Source organism: Xyrauchen texanus, chromosome 43 (assembly GCF_025860055.1).
Source record: "Xyrauchen texanus isolate HMW12.3.18 chromosome 43, RBS_HiC_50CHRs, whole genome shotgun sequence".
Taxonomy (NCBI): Eukaryota; Metazoa; Chordata; class Actinopteri; order Cypriniformes; family Catostomidae; genus Xyrauchen; species Xyrauchen texanus.
This window is the reverse complement of record NC_068318.1, coordinates 31,778,765-31,801,619: the sequence shown is the minus strand read 5'-3', so window position 1 is coordinate 31,801,619 and position 22,855 is coordinate 31,778,765. Positions and strand designations below refer to the sequence as shown.

At 39.0% G+C, this 22,855-nt stretch overlaps 1 protein-coding gene across 2 annotated transcripts in view; it reads right to left on the bottom strand.

Annotated features, from left to right (window-relative positions):
* LOC127635573 (band 4.1-like protein 4) overlaps nucleotides 1–22,855 on the bottom strand; it is a 57,540-nt gene that overhangs the window by 21,742 nt on the left and 12,943 nt on the right. For both annotated transcript variants that reach the window (XM_052115698.1, XM_052115699.1), the window contains exons 2-6: nucleotides 12,817–12,921; nucleotides 5,968–6,019; nucleotides 4,051–4,129; nucleotides 3,816–3,913; nucleotides 3,488–3,608 (exon numbers count right to left, since the gene is read on the bottom strand). In XM_052115698.1, the coding sequence (XP_051971658.1) occupies nucleotides 3,488–3,608; nucleotides 3,816–3,913; nucleotides 4,051–4,129; nucleotides 5,968–6,019; nucleotides 12,817–12,921 (455 nt within the window). The remainder of the gene's footprint in view (nucleotides 1–3,487; nucleotides 3,609–3,815; nucleotides 3,914–4,050; nucleotides 4,130–5,967; nucleotides 6,020–12,816; nucleotides 12,922–22,855) is intronic.

The following is a 22,855-nucleotide window of genomic DNA, read 5'->3' as shown; positions in this document are numbered from 1 at the left end:
TGTTAAGGACGCCCGTCCTAAAGGCAGCTATATATTGCTATGTATTATAATCAAGATATTAAGGTTTGATTTCAGATAATATACAGGTGTTGGGGTCTAACGTGCCATTTTTATTTCAGAGAGCTTCAAGATTTTCAGTGAATAAAGACTTAAATTCACATCTGTTCCTCACAGAAAGCATTCGTAAGACTTCAGAAGACATTCAATACAGCACATGATCGCATGGACTACCTATATGATGCTCCACAGTCCCGGTCCTCATTCACGTCATTAATTTTATGGAAAAGACCAACTAGAATATTCCTCAAACATTTCTCTTTTGGGGTTCCACGAAAGGAAGACAGATGGGTTTAAAATGACATGATTATGTCTGGTTTGGCTCAACAATGTAAATCTTCAGTGTGATATCCGCCCATGAATGTCTTTAGGAGAAACAAGACATGATGACAAAAGAATTAGAAGCTCAACATCTGACGTGATCAACACACACCTTCTGCTTTCGGATTACTCATAAAATCATCTGAATGCGTCTAATCCTGCTCTTGCTTTTGTGTGCGAGTGATGAATCTACAGGACTGATTCCTCGGTTTCTCCTCATCCAAAAATCGTGTTACCATAGTAATGTCCAAAATGATGGTATTACCACAGTACGAACAAAAAACATGGTATTATTATGGTAAATGTCCACAAACATGGTATTACCCTAGTACATGTCCAAAATGATGGTATTACCATGGTACATGTCCAAAAACATGGTATTACCATGGTACATGTCCAAAAACATGGTATTACCCTAGTACATGTCCAAAAACATGGTATTACTCTAGCACATGTCCAAAATGATGGTATTACCATGGTAAATGTCCAAAATGATGGTATTACCATGGTACATGTCCAAAAACATGGTATTACCCTAGTACATGTCCAAAAACATGGTATTACTCTAGTACATGTCCAAAATGATGGTATTACCATAGTAAATGTCCAAAATTATGGTATTACCATGGTAAATGTCCAAAAACATGGTATTACCCTTGTACATGTCCAAAATGATGGTATTACCATGGTACATATCCAAAAACATGGTATTACCCTAGTACATGTCCAAAAACATGGTATTACCCTAGTACATGTCCAAAATGATGGTATTACCATGGTACATGTCCAAAAACATGGTATTACCCTAGTACATGTCCAAAAACATGGTATTACCCTAGTACATGTCCAAAATGATGGTATTACCATGGTACATGTCCAAAAACATGCTATTACCCTAGTACATGTCCAAAAACATGGTATTACCCTAGTACATGTCCAAAAACATGGTATCACCATGGTACATGTCCAAAAACATGGTATCACCATGGTACATGTCCAAAAACATGGTATTACCCTAGTACATGTCCAAAATTATGGTATTACCATGGTAAATGTCCAAAATGATGGTATTACCCTAGTACATGTCCAGAATTATGGTATTACCATGGTAAATGTCCAAAAACATGGTATTACCCTAGTACATGTCCAAAATCATGGTATTACCATGGTAAATGTCCAAAATGATGGTATTACCATGGTACATGTCCAAAAACATGGTATTACCCTAGTACATGTCCAAAAACATGGTATTACCATGGTACATGTCCAAAAACATGGTATTACCCTAGTACTTGTCCAAAAACATGGTATTACCATGGTACATGTCCAAAAACATGGTATTACCCTAGTACATGTCCAAAAACATGGTATTACCATGGTACATGTCCAAAAACATGGTATTACCCTAGTACATGTCCAAAAACATGGTATTACCATGGTACATGTCCAAAACATGGTATTACCATGGTACATGTCCAAAAACATGGTATTACCCTAGTACATGTCCAAAAACATGGTATTACTCTAGTACATGTCCAAAATGATGGTATTACCATAGTAAATGTCCAAAATTATGGTATTACCATGGTAAATGTCCAAAAACATGGTATTACCCTAGTACATGTCCAAAAACATGGTATTACCCTTGTACATGTCCAAAATGATGGTATTACCATGGTACATATCCAAAAACATGGTATTACCCTAGTACATGTCCAAAAACATGGTATTACCCTAGTACATGTCCAAAATGATGGTATTACCATGGTACATGTCCAAAAACATGGTATTACCCTAGTACATGTCCAAGATGATGGTATTACCCTAGTACATGTCCAAAATGATGGTATTACCATGGTACATGTCCAAAAACATGGTATTACCCTAGTACATGTCCAAAAACATGGTATTACCCTAGTACATGTCCAAAATGATGGTATTACCATGGTACATGTCCAAAAACATGCTATTACCCTAGTACATGTCCAAAAACATGGTATTACCCTAGTACATGTCCAAAAACATGGTATCACCATGGTACATGTCCAAAAACATGGTATCACCATGGTACATGTCCAAAAACATGGTATTACCCTAGTACATGTCCAAAATTATGGTATTACCATGGTAAATGTCCAAAATTATGGTATTACCCTAGTACATGTCCAGAATTATGGTATTACCATGGTAAATGTCCAAAAACATGGTATTACCCTAGTACATGTCCAAAATTATGGTATTACCATGGTAAATGTCCAAAATGATGGTATTACCATGGTACATGTCCAAAAACATGGTATTACCCTAGTACATGTCCAAAAACATGGTATTACCATGGTACATGTCCAAAAACATGGTATTACCCTAGTACTTGTCCAAAAACATGGTATTACCATGGTACATGTCCAAAAACATGGTATTACCCTAGTACATGTCCAAAATGATGGTATTACCATGGTGCATGTCCAAAAACATGGTATTACAATTGTACATGTCCAAAATGATGGTATTACCATGGTAAATGTCCAAAAACATGGTATTACCCTAGTACATGTCCAAAAACATGGTATTACCCTAGTACTTGTCCAAAAACATGGTATTACCATGGTACATGTCCAAAATGATGGTATTACCATGGTAAATGTCCAAAATGATGGTATTACTCTAGTACATGTCCAAAATTATGGTATCACCATGGTAAATGTCCAAAATGATGGTATTACTCTAGTACATGTCCAAAATGATGGTATTACCATGGTACATGTCCAAAAACATGGTATTACCATGGTAAATGTCCAAAAACATGGTATTACCCTAGTACTTGTCCAAAAACATGGTATTACCCTAGTACTTGTCCAAAATTATGGTATCACCATGGTAAATGTCCAAAATTATGGTATTACCCTAGTACATGTCCAAAATTATGGTATTACCCTTGTAAATGTCCAAGATGATGGTATTACTCTAGTACATGTCCAAAAACATGGTATTACACTAGTACTTGTCCAAAAACATGGTATTACCCTAGTACATGTTCAAAATTATGGTATCACCATGGTAAATGTCCAAAATGATGGTATTACCCTAGTAATATGGTAAACTCTCTTACATGACAGTTTTATGGACCTGCTCGATGGCGTCCTCCAGTTCTTCTTTCTGATCGGGCACAAAGCGATATTCTGACACGTAACCTGCCGTATGTTTGTACGGGTCGTAATCTCCGAGCTCAGCTGTGGGAAAACACACACGAGACACAATGAATAGAATCAAATATTATATACAATATACAAAAATACATAGCAGACCTAGAAATGAAATACTCCATAACAGCTGAATTAATTGCAGAAAAGTGTGAAGAAGAAAAGGAATATAATGAACAATATAAAGAAGAATGAGGCCTAGCAAACACTATATGAGTAATAAACACTTGTACATACATTGAATGGCAAGAGCTGCCAGCTGGGCACTGATATTAAATGGGCATGGAAGTCGACCCTGAAGAACGTCCTGCTTCACCTGCAGAAAGAACTGATACCTGACAGACAAACAGAGCGAATGTTATTAAAGATACACCGCAGCACACTTAGACCAGATCACATGACTAATGATTTTGAAATGATGTAAATAATTGATTGATAGTTCCTGATTTTCATTTTAACACAGAATGCACACCTTGTAATTTCCTCTTTCAGTTTACAAGGCTCTTCAGCGTAAAATTTCACCCCAAAATAGAGTGTATACGGAGGTCCGGCTGTAATTAATAAAAAGACAAACAAACATTAAACTCAAATAGAGTGATTTGGATAAATAAATAAATAAATGCACATGACGGGGGCCTGGTTAGTTCAGCGAGTATTGAGGCTGACTACCACCCCTTTGATTCCAGGGTGTGCTGAGTGACTCCAGTCAGGTCTCCTAAGCAACCAAATTGGTGCAGTTGCTAGGGAGGGTGGAGTCACATGGGGTAATCTCCTCGTGGTGGTGATTAGTGGTTCTCTCAATGGGGCGTGTGGTGAGTTGTGTGTGGATCGTGGAGAGTAGCATGAGTCTCCACATGCTGTGAGTCTCCGCGGTGTCATGCACAACGAGTCACATGATAAGATGCGCGGATTGACTGTCTTAGAAGCGGAGGCGACTGAGACTCGTCCTCCGCCACCCGGATTGAGGCGAGTAACCGCGCCACTACGAGGAACTACTAAGTAGTGGGAATTGGGCATTCCAATATTGTGGAGAAAATAAATAAATAAATAAATAAATGCACATGAAATATTGATTAAAATTGAAATTATTACATTACAAGAGAAGAAAGAGACACAAAACTAGCATATAAAATCACTTTTCTGAGACAACAGTAAATTATACAATTTAACTCAAATATTTTACACAAATATTTAATCACAGAACGCACAAGCAGAACGCACAATTGCCCCCAAAATTTCGCCTAATTTTAAGTTTTACGCATTTCAATTTCATAACAAAATTCCATCCAGTTATCTCTGACATGATAAAATTAATAAAACTTGAATATGTTTTATTCATTTAATTTAGTTAAAGATTCCTTAATTCAATTTGATGAAATTCTGTTATAAAAATGAAAATGCGTAAATTGCCTAAACTATTTCGGAATGGTATCTAGACAACGTATAATAATTGAAATACATTTTCTACGCAATTTGGAACGCCCAATTCCCAATGCGCTCTAAGTCCTCGTGGTGGCGTAGTGACTCAATCCGGGTGGCGGAGGACGAATCTCAGTTGCCTCCGCGTCTGAGACCGTCAATCCGTGTTACCGTGGAGACGTAGCGTGTGTGGAGGCTTCACGCTATTCTCCACAGCATCAACACACAACTCACCACACGCCCCACCGAGAGCGAGAACAACATTATAGTGACCACGAGGAGGTTACCCCATGTGACTCTACCCTGCCTAGCAACCGGGCCAATTTGGTTGCTAAGGAGACCTGGCTGGACTCGATCAGCACACCCTGGATTCAAACTCGCGACTCCAGGTGTGACAGTCACCGTCAATACTCGCCCCGATATCTGTAATCAATAACAAACCCTATTATTAATTACTACATTAAAAACAATAAATATGCAAAGTTACGAGCATCTCCAAAAACTAATTACAAAGTGCACGTAGTTGATTATGTAGGTTATTTCTAAGATAAATTCTAAACTAAAATATTAATTTACAGAATTAAACAAATGCTGCTGTAAATGTTGACCTACATTGAGAGCAGGTCAGTATATATGCAGATAATAAACGTTACTATGAGTCTAAACACACACAAACATAATCTCATTCATTAATACAAATCTGGCTGGGTTTAACCGCATAATTACGATGAAATTATCATTTGAAAAGCAATATGAGTTTTATCAGGAGGCCTTTAAAGAATAATTACTCTACAGTCTCATGCTGAGCTAATCCATTTTTAATCGGCACAGATAACCATTTAGTAACCGTTAGGTCAATATGTTTCCATTGTGCACAAAGAATTTAAGAAAGTCTTGAAAGATTTCACGGGACAGCACGCCATATAACCCAATATCTTTTTAATAGAAAATCAGTGCATGCATTACTTACTTGCTATCAAATCTTTATGTTCTGCGAGCGTTTTTGAGGGGTCTAGCCAATACTGTAAATATCAAATATAAAAAAAACAGAGGATTTGATCAGTAACAGTCTACGTAGATCACAGATTTCATCACACGAAACACAGACACCATGCATATCTAAACATCCTTAAAACAAGATTTCCTTGAGAAGTAAAATTGTCTAAGATATTCAGACTAGCAAAATTACGTTTTATGCTTCAATATTTGCCATTGGCGTAAACATTTGTCTTAAGGATATTTTTTACAGAGTGTACCTACAGGATTTGTCTTCGTCTTGTGTATTTTCTTACTAGATTTCACTTCATTTTCCTTCTTGAGTGAGTGGAGCAAAAGCTTTAAGCTTGTGAGATGTTCAGTCATGCAAACTCTGAATAAAAATGAGGCTCTTTAAACTGCTCTTTGAAACAGGCTGTTAAAAATTTGTGTCAGAGTCATTTTGGCCTCCATCAATAAAACATGAAGTTGGAGCATGTCAGAGCACGTAGTGTACAGCTGAACCAGCCGTCTAAACATTAGGCTAATTTCATGATCCTTCAGGGCTGCACAATTAAAACTAAATAACACCAACATTGCGATAAGGTCATATTTGATTATTAAACCGCAAAAGGTTGCGTTTAATTGAACGAATGCATGGTCTGTGCACTCAAAAAATCATTTGAAAAATGATGCATTTCAATTTCATAATTCCATCAAATTGCATTGAATAATAAATAAAATTAATATTTTTTTTTTTAGCCGGATGCTAAAATACATCAATCTACACTCCATACCCCTATAATGACAAAGCAAAAAAATAATGAAACATATTTTTGAAAACTTTGAACATGTATTAAAAGAAAAAAACTGAAATATCACATTGGCATAAGTATTCAGACCCTTTGCTATGACACTTGAAATTTAGCACAGGTGCATCCCATTTCTCTGGATCATCTTTGAGATGTTTCTACACTTTGATTTGGGTCAGCACTGCCGCTCCCTATGACGAGACTATGTAGTCTGCGTAGGGCTCCAACACCCTAGGGTGGCACCATCTTACCCTAGGAGGGCATCAGGAAGTCCACCGGCTGACCTAACTCACACGTTATACGTTATTCAAGGACCCGAAAGCAGTTGTGGAACACAGATGATCGGTTCACGCTCAAATCAAGTTAACCCCCCCCCCCCAACAAACTCCCACCCCCCACCCCCAGTCAGACAATCACTTCACGCTCATATCACGCAAACCACCCCCCGTCTTGGGGGAAGAAGCTGTCATGTAGTTGGCTGGTGCGAGTCCTGATGCTGCGATACCGCCTGCCTGATGGTAGCAGTGAGAGCAGCCCATGACTCGGGTGGCCGGAGTCTCTGATGATCCTCCGAGCTTTTTTCACACACTGCCTTGTATAGATGTCCTGGTGGGAGGGAAGCTCACCTCCAATTATGTGTCTGGCAGATCACACCATGCTTTGCAGAGCTTTGCAGTTGTGCGTGGTGCTGTTGCCGTACCAGGCAGTGATGCAGCCAGTCAGGATGCTCTCTACAGTACTGGTGTAGAACCGTGTGAGGATGTGGTGGTTCGTTCCAAACTTCCTCAGCCATCTCAGGAAGAAGAGGCGCTGGTGAGCCTTCTTCACAACGGCCTCAGTGTGGATGGACCATCTGAGTTCCTCAGTGATGTGGACGCAGAGGAACTTGAAGCTGCTGACTCTTTCCACCGGTGCTCCATTAATGGTGATGGGGCTGTGTTCCCTGTCTTTTCTCCTGAAGTCCATCACAAGCTCCTTGGTCTTACTGACATTGAGGGAGAGGTTGTGCTCCTAACCAGAATGTCAGAGTGTGCACATCCTCTCTTTAGGCTGTTTCATCATTGTCCGTGATCAGACCTACCACCGTCGTACCATCAGCAAACTTAATGATGGCATAAAATATCAGAGCAAAAACCAAGCAATGAGGTCAAAGGAACTGTTTGTAGAGCTCAGAGGTTTGATTCGAGGCACAGATCTGGGGAAGGCTACAAAAAATGTTGGATGCATTGAAGTTTCCCAAGAGCACAGGGTTAGGGTGCCCTCCATAATTCTTAAATGGAAGAAGTTTGGAACAACCAGGACTCTTCCTAGAGCTGGCGACCAGCCAAACGGAACAATCGGGGGAGAAGAACATTGGTAAGAGAGGTGACCAAGAACCCGATGGCCACTCTGGTTGAGCTCCAGAGATCATGTGTGGTGATGGGAGAAACTTGCAGAAGGACAACCATCACTGCAACACTCCACTGGGCTTTATGGCAGAGTGGCCAGACGGATGACTCTCCACAGTGCAAGACACATGAAAAACACCTCAAGGACTCTCAGACTGTGAGAAACAATATTCTCTGGTCTGATGAAACGAAGATTGAACTGTTTGGCCTCAATTCCAAGTGTCATGTCTGGAGGCACCAGGCACTGCTCATCATCTACGCAATACCATCCCAACGGTGAAGCATGGTGGTGGTAGCATCATGCTGCGGGGGTGTTTTTCAGTGGCAGGGACTGGGGACTGGTCAGGGTTGAAGAAAAGCTGAACTCCGCAAAATACAGAGATATCCTTAATGAAAACTGGTCCAGAGCGCTCAGGACCTCAGACTGGGCAGAAGGTTCCCCTTCCAACAGGACAATGACATTAAGCACACAGCCAAGGCACAACTCTGGGAATTTCCTTTAGTGGCCTAGCCAGAACCCGGACTTAAACCCAATCGAACATCTCTGGAGAGAAATGAAAATGACTGTCCACTGATGGTCCCCATCCAATCTGACAGATCTTGAGAGGATCTGCATAGAAGAATGGCAGAAAATCCCCAAATCCACGTGTGCCCAAATAGACTGTAATCCATGCCAAAGGTGCTTCAACTAAGTACCGAGTTAAGGGTCTGAATACTTATGTCACTGTGATATTTCAATTCTTTCTTTTTATTGTATTTGCAAAGTTATCAAAAATCTGTTTTACTGTTTTAAATCTGTCCTTACAGGGTATGGAGAGTAGATTGATGTGAAAAAAAAAATTTTGATTAAAAGAAATTAAATAAAAATAAAATAATGCCTTTTAGCACAAGGCTGCAACGTAACAAAATGTGAAAAAAATGAAGGGTCTGAAAACTTTTTGAATGCACTGTATTAGTTTTTTAAATATGGCTTTGTTGTATTGGTGCATTTAGATAATATTTATCATAATTTAAATGCCATTATTTGTGTTCATGAGTTAAAAACTGAAAAAACTATAGTATTTTATTACATTAAACATTTAGAATCTACTGGACTACAGTTGCTGTGTGGAAGAAATGATGGTTCCTCATTTAAAATCACTTTTAAGTTACTTATGAGAATATATGCAATCTAAATTTAATTTTGAGTCACATCGCCTAGCCCTAGTCTCAGTCACCATTCACATTCATTGAAACTGCTGTCAGTCCCTAACATCCCCAACAACCAATATATCGGTTATATATTTACTGATTAATCTGTGCCAAAAGTTGCTATAGGTTTTCATATCATAATAATTAAAAACTAAGACATTTTCTTTAAATTCTATAAACAGATTTTAAAAACTATCGTCCGATGAATCTATTATCGGTTGACCTCTAGTTTGGAATGACAAGAGTAAAGTTCAGTAGGTGAGTAAACGATTACAGAATGTAATTTCTGTCTCTATAAAGCTTAAAAACATCTTATTTGAAGGCATAAAATGTGATTTGATCAATCTGTAAAACTTGAGGTCTACTTCAGTTGCATCAAAATGTTATATTTGCATTGTTTATCGCAGGGGGTAAGCGTTGTAACCAATCACAGATGTGTTCCTCGTGCTTTGTATAATTTATTCAACATTTGGGTAGCTGTTTTGGCACTGTGTTGATTATAAAACAGCAATATATAAATTCTGAAACATGGTTCTCATCTTGTTTTGAACATGTAGGCCACATTAAGAATGCATGCATGTGTACATACATGTATGGGCAAACAGCAGGAAATGAGTGAAGGTGTGTGTGCAGACTGGAAGAGGATTAGTGCTGTGCGTAATTGAATTGGAATTCATTAATTGAATCTGTAAGACTCATCTATTAATCACATTACAGCAGCTGGTGTCTTTCTCCCAACTCAACATTATGGAAATGAGGCGGTGACAACCGAACCACACAGTGTCTTCATTTATAAAAACAAGAGAAGGATTATTTTCTAATATTCAAGGCAGATTAAAGAGAACATGATCATAAAAATAAGAGTAGGTGTATAGTTATTCGACCCGCAGATCCTGACAAATGTGTTATTTGACATGTCTAATGGCATGCTGAAAATCCCTACACAAAAGCAAACATGTGTTAGGAAGGAATTCTCGTCCGTCTTTGTGCCTTATAATTATAAGAAACAGTGAGTCAAGAATGCATGTAAACCACACCCAAAAAAACGAAACCGTGACACTACCGTGCAATTTGTACCATTTTTGAGGGGATTTACACCTCGTGTCTCTTTTTCCTGTAATCAGTGTTCTACACTTGATAGATTTGTGTAAATGTAATTCACGGTGTTCCTCTCGCCCATCACAGGTTCTGTAATAAATCCAAACTGATCGGACAGGCCCAGAGGGCATTGTGGGAAACGCCTTTTTTCATTGGCTGATCTTATGAGGTAATTACTGACTTGACTAACCCAAAATCTGGCCCCAAGTTGAACCTGATCACCCTTTACCTCATGTGTATCCTTTCTGTAAGGATGTCAAAGGTCAAGCTGATTTTGGGAACCTCGTTGTGACCACATAAAGGGGCGACAAACCAGAATTTGGTTTAATAAACTTTCTTAAAGGATAATCCTCATGTCATTCCAAACCTGTACGACTTTCTTTCAAAGGGAGATGTTTAGTACAATGTTCATGCTGCTCTTTTCCATTCAGTGAATGCATGCAGTGACCAGGGCAGTGTTGATTTTCACAGTTATTTATTTTAGTCTTTTGAGGAAAATGTCCTTTAAATGTAGTCAAAATTTCATCATGTTATATTCATTAATTATAGTTAGTTTTACTCTAGCTAAAATGTCACAATAATTAACATATTTTGGTCCACTATAAGTATGTTATTATACAGTTATTATTAATTAGAGGTCAACCGATAGAGGATTTTGCCGATACTGATAATTAATGTGGCGCAAAAGGCAGATAACCAATTAATCATCAGATTTGTTTGTTTTGTCAATTTATAGAATGATACAAAATAAAAATAAAAACCATCCTTACTATGAAGGGCAGAGACATTGAGGATACACAATGAATAAAATCCCAAAAGCAGTTTATTGTGCATCCAAAATTGCAGTAATAATCAGAAAAATTATGATTTGGTGCATTACGCAAGTCCGAAGTACACCGGGGACTCTTATTTTGAAATGGGCAGCTGTGGCTCAGGTGGTAGAGCGGGTCGGGCTGCCAATCGCAGGGTTGGCGGTTCGAATCCCGGCCCACATGACTCCACATGCCGAAGTGTCCTTGGGCAAGACACTGAACCCCAAGTTGCTCCCAATGGTAGGCTAGCGCCTTGCATGGCAGCTCTGCCGCCATTGGTGTATGAATGTGTGTGTGAATGGGTGATTGGGACACAGTGTAAAGCGCTTTGGTAACCTCTGATGTTAGAAAAAAGCGCTATATAAGTGCAGACCATTTACCATTTACATTCACCAGATGAAAATATTTTTATTAATACATTTCACCAAATGAGATTTATTGATGAGGAATAATAATAATAATAAAAAAAAAATTACATTTTGTGGATGTTTCCAAAAAGCAGCTATTGGCACCAATTAATCGGTAAAACCAATATATCTTTATATCTCTATTATTTTATTCATTTACTTTTTATTTTCTCCACAATTTGGCATGCCCAATTCCCAATGCGCTCTAAGTCCTCGTGGTGGCGTAGTGACTCTGACCGTCAATCCGCGCATCTTATCACGTGGCTTGTTGAGCGTGTTACCATGGAGACGTAGCGCGTGTGGAGGCTTCACGCTATTCTCCGCGGCATCCACACACAACTCACCACACGCCCCACCGAGAGCGAGAACCACATTATAGCGACCACGAGGAGGTTACCCCATGTGACTCTACCCTCCCTAGCAACCGGGCCAATATGGTTGCTAAGGAGACCTGGCTGGAGTCGCCCAGCACGCCCTGGATTCAACCTCACGCCTCCAGGTGTGATAGTCGGCATCAATACTCGCTGAGATACCCAGACCCCCGGTCTACCTCTATTATTAACAAAATGTATAGTAAAAACAATAAAGTACAAATATGAAAAAAAGGAAAAACTTTAACAGACCAAACTTGACCAAAATACTCAAATATTTATTTTGAAAAATATATTGCAATTATATAACAATTATGATAACATGGATCAAACATATTACAGATTTACAGGTATATGTTTTAATACGTAAAATTATACAAAAATGATAAAACTGGCCTGAAATAATAGCATATAATGAATATACTCAAGTATGAGTTACTTTAGTTACTTTAAGTTACTCTGTTGTGATTTGTCAAGACTTGTGATATAGTGCACATGTCGTATAGACTACATTTATGGTGCTTAATAGTCACTATGAACTGTTGTTGTACAGAAAAGAGTAGTATGAACATTCTGCTAAACATCTACTTCTTGGGTTCCACTCAAAAAAGAAAATTCATACAGGATTGGAACAACATTAGCATGAGTAAATGATGACAGAATTTGAATGTTGTAGTGTAGAAATGCTTTAAAAGCAATGCAGTTTCCTACAAAGCAGCAATACAAATGATATTACATTAAATGTTTGTGATTTCAGGCGCTCACCGTTTGATGACTGCGGTCACAATAGCGAAGCCCGAAAAATTCAGTTTCGGCGAGATTCACGTGACTGAACACACAGTCCAGAACTGCAGAACCTCTTGTTGATTTCTGTGGAGAAAGTGGAAATGCAAAACGACACATATGAGTGGAGATGGTATGGAACACGACAGGGTCCTTCTTATTTTTGGGATTTCCGTTTATATCTGTCAATCACAGACTCTGTTGATCTCTCTTGTGTATTTGCCAACAGTGAGAGGAGGTTTGCGGCTTTGTTCTATGATTTAATACAGTGTTAGACGGGTTTCTCATAACCACAGATCACACATATGATGAACGACCCGCCCGGGCATATGCCTGTTACAGCACGAAAACACACAGCTAATGCAAATAAAACAGAGTTCATATAAAGGAACATAATGACTCATTTTAATGACTCACTGTCTGAACTGATGCACAACATTTGAATGTAAATTAAGTCTAAAACTGATTATTTTCTTCTTTTTGGTTTTTGTTATTTCTATTGTTTTCTCAAATATGATTATTAATGTGAAAAGAGAGTATTAATGCTAATATATATATATAAAGCAGAACAAGTCTCTTCATGTGGAGGAAACATCATGTGCATTCCATATTCAAAGTGAAAAGACTGATGACGATACATATATGGTGGAGGATGAGGGTTAAAGAGATTTAATGCACATTGCAATGAATAGTAGTTCTATCGATCAGTCAACATCCCACTTAGACTTTGGGAAATGCTTAATGTTACTATAATTTAGGGGGTCTGGGTATCTCAGCGAGTATTGACCCTGACTACCACCCCTTTGAATCCAGGGCGTGCTGAGTGACTCCAGCCGGGTCTCCTTAGCAACCAAATTGGCCCGGTTGCTAGGGAGGGTGGAGTCACATGGGGTAACCTCCTCGTGGTGGTGATTAGTGGTTCTGTCAATGGGGCGTGTGGTGAGTTGTGTGTGGATCGTGGAGAGTAGCATGAGCCTCCACATGCTGTGAGTCTCTACGGATGCACAACGAGTCACGTGATCAGATGCGCGGATTGACGGTCTCAGAAGTGGAGGCATCTGAGACTCGTCCTCCACCACCCGGATTGTGGTGAGTAACCGTGCCACCATGAGGACCTACTAAGTAGTGGGAATTGGCCGTTAAAATAAAATAAATATATATATTTTTACTATTATTGGTGCTATTTTAGTGTTTCTGTCCTTTCACAGTGGAGTTCAGAAAATGTTAATAAAGCATTTTTGTTACATATTGTTTTGTTATATTGTGCTGTTCTTTATAGAACGTTATAAATGCATTTTGTCAGGAAATAAGTATATATAGAGACAATTTCACCACTTTTAAAAAACGCATTAATTGTGATTAACTATGAATAATCATGAGATTAATCACGATTAAAATGTTTAATCTACTGACAGCTCTAGTATATATATATATATATATATATATATATATGCATTTCTTGCATACTGTTGATTTCCACGAAATGTATTTTCAACTTTAGTCCCCCTTTTCTTTGAAAATAGCCAAAATGTGTGTTCCAGTGAGACATTTACAATGGAAGTCAATGTGGCCACTCATTGTGGTAAACGTTAAAATGCTCACCGTTTCCAAAATATAGCCCCAAAGACGTAAAGATTATACACGATAATATGATTTTACTGTGATGAAATGATCTAAGAATAAACACTAATCTTCATGTGTGTGAGGTTAGATACGATTTTACAACTTCGTTGCCATGACAACAAACCCCTAAAATTCTGATATTGGTCATAACCATCCATAGACATGCTCAAAGTGACCTTACCACACTAAAATCACGTGTAAACATACATAATGTTTTTGTCCCGTGGCTGTACTTTTAAAACAACGTGTATTTTTGCATTTAAGTATCGGCCCCCGTTCACTTCTATTGTAAGTGCTTTTTTAATACAGTATATGTAAACGAGAGACAAAACAAAGAAAATAAACATTATGCAACAAATGCTGTAAATCTCAGGTTAGCTTGTACTGAACACAGATCATGTAATCTGACTTCAGTTTGCTACATTTGACATTTTATTGTTACATTGTTTCTCTATAAATGTTACTATTACTTCCAGTCATACTATGCACATCAAACATTGTGTGGAGGAGAAGTTTAACTGACGTGAGCGATTATTATCACTCAAAAAAACCACAGTGAGAGTGCCGTGAGGTGACATCAAAGGAAACACATGCCCAGACGGGATTGTGTGTCACACCCTGAGAATAAAGTGATGTGTGTGATTATTTACAATATTAAAATACTCCAATATGTAGAGCCAACTACAAGGAAGCCACTCGTAGTTTGACATACTGAAGAGTGAAAACTGTGACACTTCCTTTGAGCATCCCGACAGCTTGAAACAGCAACACTGACTCGACCAATAGCGTGATGACGACCAAGGGAAGACGGGGGGAACATGCCCTTATGTAGAGAACTCAAACGCCACAAAAAAGTTGCTGTTTTGTGAATATTCAACCCCTATCGTTCCAACGGGTTTGACGCCCTATCTTCCAGAAAAGAACCAAACCAGAGTGCCAGGACCGGTCCAGTACTTGTACATGCTTCCACCAATAAAAGATTTACAACGGTAATAAATCGTCTCTATGTGACATCTCTGCTGTTAGATGTGCAACTCACAAATATAGCACACGTCATATCAGTTGACACGCGGTTGAGCATGAGTATCTCCCTGCCGCGAGTCAAAGCTCAGTTCTATAGAGACGTATGTCATGACTGCTCGGATTACACGCCGCGGGGAGAAACACAACAATGCGAACTTCAAATGAGTGTGTGAAACACGATACAAAGCTGAGAAAATCACAAATCTCTTCAATATCTGAATAGTTTCTCCTAGACTGCAATGAAATTAAATGGAGAACAAATGGGAGACTTTTGCTGATGTTTCTCCTGCTGCCCGATCACATAAATAAATAAAATAACGTGACGGGGGGGTCTGGGGTATCTCAGCGAGTATTGACGCTGACTACCACACCTGGAGCCGCGAGGTCGAATCAGGGCGTGCTGAGTGACTCCAGTCAGGTCTCCTTAGCAACCAAATTGGCTCGGTTGCTAGGGAGGGTAGAGTCACATGGGGTAACCTCCTCGTGGTCGCTATAATGTGGTTCTCGCTCTTGGTGGGACGTGCTGAGTGACTCCAGTCAGGTCTCCTTAGCAACCAAATTGGCCCGGTTGCTAGGGAGGGTAGAGTCACATGGGGTAACCTCCTCGTGGTCGCTATAATGTGGTTCTCGCTCTCGGTGGGATGTGCTGAGTGACTCCAGTCAGGTCTCCTTAGCAACCAAATTGGCCCGGTTGCTAGGGAGGGTAGAGTCACATGGGGTAACCTCCTCGTGGTCGCTATAATGTGGTTCTCGCTCTCGGTGGGGCGTGCTGAGTGACTCCAGTCAGGTCTCCTTAGCAACCAAATTGGCCCGGTTGCTAGGGAGGGTAGAGTCACATGGGGTAACCTCCTCGTGGTCGCTATAATGTGGTTCTCGCTCTCGGTGGGATGTGCTGAGTGACTCCAGTCAGGTCTCCTTAGCAACCAAATTGGCCCGGTTGCTAGGGAGGGTAGAGTCACATGGGGTAACCTCCTCGTGGTCGCTATAATGTGGTTCTCGCTCTCGGTGGGACGTGCTGAGTGACTCCAGTCAGGTCTCCTTAGCAACCAAATTGGCCCGGTTGCTAGGGAGGGTAGAGTCACATGGGGTAACCTCCTCGTGGTCGCTATAATGTGGTTCTCACTCTCGGTGGGACGTGCTGAGTGACTCCAGTCAGGTCTCCTTAGCAACCAAATTGGCCCGGTTGCTAGGGAGGGTAGAGTCACTTGGGGTAACCTCCTCGTGGTCACTATAATGTGGTTCTCGCTCTCGGTGGGACGTGCTGAGTGACTCCAGTCAGGTCTCCTTAGCAACCAAATTGGCCCGGTTGCTAGGGAGGGTAGAGTCACATGGGGTAACCTCCTCGTGGTCGCTATAATGTGGTTCTCGCTCTCGGTGGGACGTGCTGAGTGACTCCAGTCAGGTCTCCTTAGCAACCAAATTGGCCCGGTTGCTAGGGAGGGTAGAGTCACATGGGGTAACCTCCTCGTGGTCGCTATAATGTGGTTCTCGCTCTTGGTGGGGCGTGTGGCGAGTTGTGCGTGGATGCCGCGGAGAATAGCGTGAAGCCTCCACATGCGCTACGTCTCCATGGTAACGCGCTCAACAAGTCACGTGATAAGATGCATGGATTGACGGTCTCAGACGAGGAGGCAACTGAGATTCGTCCTCTGCTATCGGATTGAGGCGAGTCACTACGCCACCACGATACACTTACAGCGCATTGGGAATTGGCCGTTCCAAATTGGGGAGAAAAAGGGAGGAAAAATTGGGTCCACTTTTGGTAGTTAAACAATAAACAAAAAACGATTTTTTTTTTTATTGTAAGATGGTTCATAGGAGAAAGGTTGATGAATACTAAAGAAGTGGGACACATAACTTCAACATAACAAAACGTGGATGAGGTGCAGGGGTTGGAATAAGGTCCCGGGACGTATACATTCAAGAGTTAAAGCGCTCATATTCCCTCACTCTTGGTACCTAGTGGCGAAAAATCAAAGCTTTGCAATCAGAAATAACACAGGGAAAAATCCCCCCTTGTATGTGACCTCTGATGTCAGTGTCGTAACTCAAATCCCAAAAGCCCTACGGGAGGAAAAGTGAACATGACATACCGCAAAAACACCTCCAAATGTTCCTGGCAGAACCTGACACTAACACAACCCTGTTTACCCTCCCAAAACCTGCTCTCCACATTCCTCTTATATCTGCCCTCCCGATAAGAGTTTTCCGGCAGTTCACGGTGGGAATGTTAAAGCATGGACGAGTTTAATGGATGGAGAGGAAATGGATTTCCTTGCTTGGCATTGGCCATTTTCCCACCTAGATAAAAGCGATATGTTTGCCAGGGCTTTTTTTGGGGATTGAAATTTAAGATGCCCCCATTATATTAATGCTCATATCTTTTTATTTCCATCGGACAAATGTTTAAAACAAACCCGAGGGAAGATTAGACAAATGCATTATCAAATGCACAATAACATCGCTGCACAACTGTATAATCTGACAACAGACGGCACTGCGTGACTCCAGACAAAAGCTTTAACTGTATATTAGTTTTTGTAGTTTTAGGTCAAAGGTTAAAGCTGTGCTATGTATTTGTATTTAGATTAAAGAATGCATTGCACAGCTTTAACCTTTGATGCAAAACTACAAAAAAAGACAAGCAAATATCTGAAATGGTATGATGATTTGATGTACTAGCTATACTGCTTAGTGCACACTGTGCAGTACACACTGTATGCTGACTACACTCTTGTTTGTTTAATTGTGTGTACTGTATGTGAAACAGTATGCAACGTAGTATGCAACAAGAAACATTTAGAAACTGTAGTATGTGGTGGCGTAGTGGGTTAAAGCACATAACTGGTAATCAGAAGGTTGCTGGTTCGATCCCCACAGCCACCACCATTGTGTCCTTGAGTAAGTCACTTAACTCCAGGTTGCTCCGGGGGGATTGTCCCTGTAATAAGTGCACTGTAAGTCACTTTGGATAAAAGCGTCTGCCAAATGCATAAATGCATAAATAGTGTGCTTTATTATTGTTCTGTAAGATGCAAAGGTTTATTCTCAGGATGAATCAAATGAATTGCAGGAATGCGTTTATCCCGGCGGTCGTTCTGAACACACGAGCGAATCAAATGAAAGTCTGATTGTGGTTTTATGAGCACAAGGGCACAAAGAGGATTAACTAATTAACACAATCCGACTCAAGACCAATTACAAATGCACAGGATAAAAAGACGAAAAACAAATAAGTGGTCAAACGCTTTTCAGCAGAATACGGATCTTTAAAGTTTATTCTGAGAAAGCTCAAGCCATTAATTAGCCATTGATTGCTAATGCAATTGTCATTGCAAACATCAGTCAGTGTTGCATCAATAAATCAATAAACTCTAGTCACTCAAAACCGGACTAATAGATAAAACGCAAAAGACACAAACATAATGCTATCCAGTTGATGTGTGTTTATATGTGTTTAATGATTTTAAAGATTTTTCTTTCCTTAAAGGGACAATTCACCCAAAAAATACAAATACTCTCATCATTTACTCACCCTCATGCCGTCTCAGATGTGTGTGACTTTCTTTCTTCTGCAGAACACAAATTAAGATTTTTAGAAGAATCTTTCAGCTCTGTTGGTCCTCACAATGCAAGTGAATGGTGACCAGAACTTTGAAGCTCCAAAAGTTGATGGTGAGAAACAGATCAATATTCAAGTCATTTTTTACTTTAAATTCTCCTCTCTGTCCAGTAGGTGGCGATATACACAAATAATGTTGAAGTGAAAGTGAAATTGGAGATTGATAGTCATAAAGGACTTAAATATTGATCTGTTTCTCACCCCTCTCATTTCATGTCACTTCTAAAGTCATGGATTAAACCACTGGAGATTTATGGATTACTTTTATGCTGCCTTTATGTGATTTCTGAAGCTTAAAAGTTCTGGTCACCATTCACTTGCATTGTATGGACCTACAGAGCTTGAAATATTCTTTCAAAAATCTTCATTTGTGTTCTGCTGAAGAAAGAAAGTCACACATCTGGAATAGCATGAGGGTGAGTAAATGATGAGAGAATTTTCATTTTTGGGTGCACTGTCCCTTTAATGGGATTAAAAGTCTATGAAATATGACCTGGATGTGTTCTTGACAGGTTTTGTGAGTCAATCCCTGCATTCAGAGGTCAGCTAATGGCAGTGGGTGAAAGTTGCAGGTTTTGGTTGTTCATTTAAGACATTCTGTGAAACAATTAACTCTCTTTGACGTGTCCTGTTGTCCCCATGGAAACGGGGTCATTACCGGCGAGACCTGACCATCTGCTGTTACCGGCTGCATGGGTGTGGTCGCACAGACCCTGTGCATGTGTGTGTGTGTGTGTGTGTGTGTGTGTGTGTGGTGGAGCTATCCTCGACAGCAGATGTTCCCCTTAAAGTGCCTAAATGAGTGAATCTCAGAAAATCTGTTAATAACATGTTCAGGTCATATTTCACTGTGACACTGTGGCGCTTTCAAAACATTGCTTCGCTTGTTTGAGCATCCCGACCAGCCCGACACAGCAACATTGGCTCAACCAATGGAAATGACAAAAAAACTTGAAGGTAAAATGTTCAAATGCATTACAGTAATGAGAATTTGGGGGGAAATGTGCTTGATTGTAATAATGTCACATTAATAAAAAAATGACAAAAAAATATATAAATATAAATATTTATTAATTCATTTTATTATTATTTATTATTATTATTTATTTATGCATTTATATATATATATATATATATATATATATATATATATATATATATATATACAGTATATCATTTATTTTATGTATATATATATATAAATACATAAATAATAATAATAATAAAAAATAATATATATATATATACACAGTATATATTTTTTTATTTATATATATATATATATATATATATATATATATATAAAAATATAAAATAAATAAATATAGTGTATATATATATATATATATATATATATAAATATATATATATATATATATATATATATATATATAATTTTTTAAATTATTATTATTTATGTATATATATATATATATATATATATATATATATATATATATATATATATATATATATATTATATAAATATATATAAATAAATACATAAAAAAATTAAATATAGTATATATACATATATAACAGTATGTGTATATATATATATATATATATATATATATATATATATATATATATAATTTATTTTTAATTATTATTATTTATGTATTTATATATATATATATACAGTATATTTAATTTTTTATTTATATATATATATATATATATATATACACAGTATATTTACATTTATACAATATATATATATAATGGTCTAAAAAATTGGTTTAATTTTCCTTAAGTAAAATATAATTTCTTATATTTTCTTTTCAATTGGGTTGTAATACAATATGTCCTGGACGTGTTCTTGACAGGTTTCGTGAAGTTCACCCGAACAGATATTAAAAGAAATATTAACAGCTTTTGAGAAATCTGACACAATGGATACAAATGTAGGAGACGCTGTCGTCGTAACGTGCAGGTTTTCTGTTCAGTTCTTCTAGGATGTGAGCGTGTTCTGCATTTTGTCTGGTTACTGCTGGAAACGTTCCAGATGTCTGAAACCCCCCATATGGCCTCGAAAAAGACCCTCCCAGTTTCCATAGTTACTCAAAAATAAAGACAAAGATGCGACACATGGAGCAGCACTCGTTTACGGCGCCTGTGAATTCAACAAAACACCAGAAGCACAGTGAAGACAGCTGACAAGCACAGACCTGAGTCACGATAAAAACACGGCATTGTCAACCAGCAATTTTACAAGCGCTTTACATTCTTGGAGGAGTAAATGTGACAATACCTTGAGAATTAGTGGGTTAAAAAATGCAAGACTCCCTGAGAAATGCTGTAAAACCCTCCTATAAAAGTAATGACAGACCAGGCGTTTAATTGGCTGATATCCGATCAATAGAAGTGTTTCAAAAGTAAGCTTTGTCAATGGATGCCGTGGATAATGAGTAAACCACTGGTCTCACATTACTATCCCTACATTATTGTGTAATGACTTACTGTTGAATGATTCGCAGAAGATTATCAGTTACTCACACTTACTTTTCACCCTGTTCCTCACACTATGATATCTGATGACATCGAAACACTTTTACTACGGCGCATGACTCATTGTAACATTTGTATCACATTTACAAGCTCGCCGCAGAAGTCGAACGTGTCATAGAAGCACCACAAAATGACGTGGTTTCGTTTTTCATCTCACATTTGCTTTTTCTGACACTATCGGTTTGGTTTAGGTTTAAAGGGACAGTGCACCCATTTACGCACCCTCATACCATCCCAGATGTGCATGACTTTAGTTCTTCTGCAGAACACAAATGAAGATTTTTTTGATTATTTCAGCACTGTAGGTCCATATGCAATGCAAGTGATGGGGTGCAACATTTCTAACGCTCCAAAAAGCACATAACGGCAACATAAAAATAATCCATATGACTCCAGTGGTTTAATCCATGTCTTTAGAAGTGATCAATAGGTGTGGTTGAGAAAGTATTAAATGTTATAGAAATTCTTCCTGCCCAGTAGGGGGCGATATGCATGAAGAAGAATAAGGTAAAAGTGATCTGTTTCTCACTCACACCTATCATATCACTTCTGAAGACATGGATTAAACCACTGGATTATTTTATGCTGATTTACTTGATTTTTTTTTTAGCTTCAAAATGTCGGCACCCATTCACTTGCATTGTACAGAGCTACAGAGCTGAAATATTCTTCTAAAAATCTTCATTTGTGCTCTGCTGAAGAAAGAAAGTACTACACGTCTGGGATGGCATGAGTATGGCATGAGTGCGGCATGAGTATGGCATGAGTGCGGCATGAGTATGGCATGAGTGTGGCATGAGTATGGCATGAGTATGGCATGAGTGTGGCATGAGTATGGCATGAGTGTGGCATAAGTGTGGCATGAGTGTGGCAGGAGTATGGCATGAGTGTGGCATGAGTGTGGAATGAGTGTGGCATGAGTGTGGCATGAGTATGGCATGAGTGAGGCATGAATGTGGCATGAGGTGGCATGAGTATGGCATGAGTATGGCATGAGTGTGGCATGAGTATGGCATGAGTGTGGCATGAGTGTGGCATGAGTATGTTATGAGTGTGGCATAAGTGTGGCATGAGTGTGGCAAGAGTGTGGCATGAGTGTGGCATGAGTATGGCACGAGTGTGGCACGAGTATGGCACGAGTGTGGCTTGAGTGAGGCATGAGTGTGGCATGAGTGTGGCATGAGTATGGCATGAGTGTGGCATGAGTGTGGCATGAGTATGGCATGAGTATGGCATGAGTGT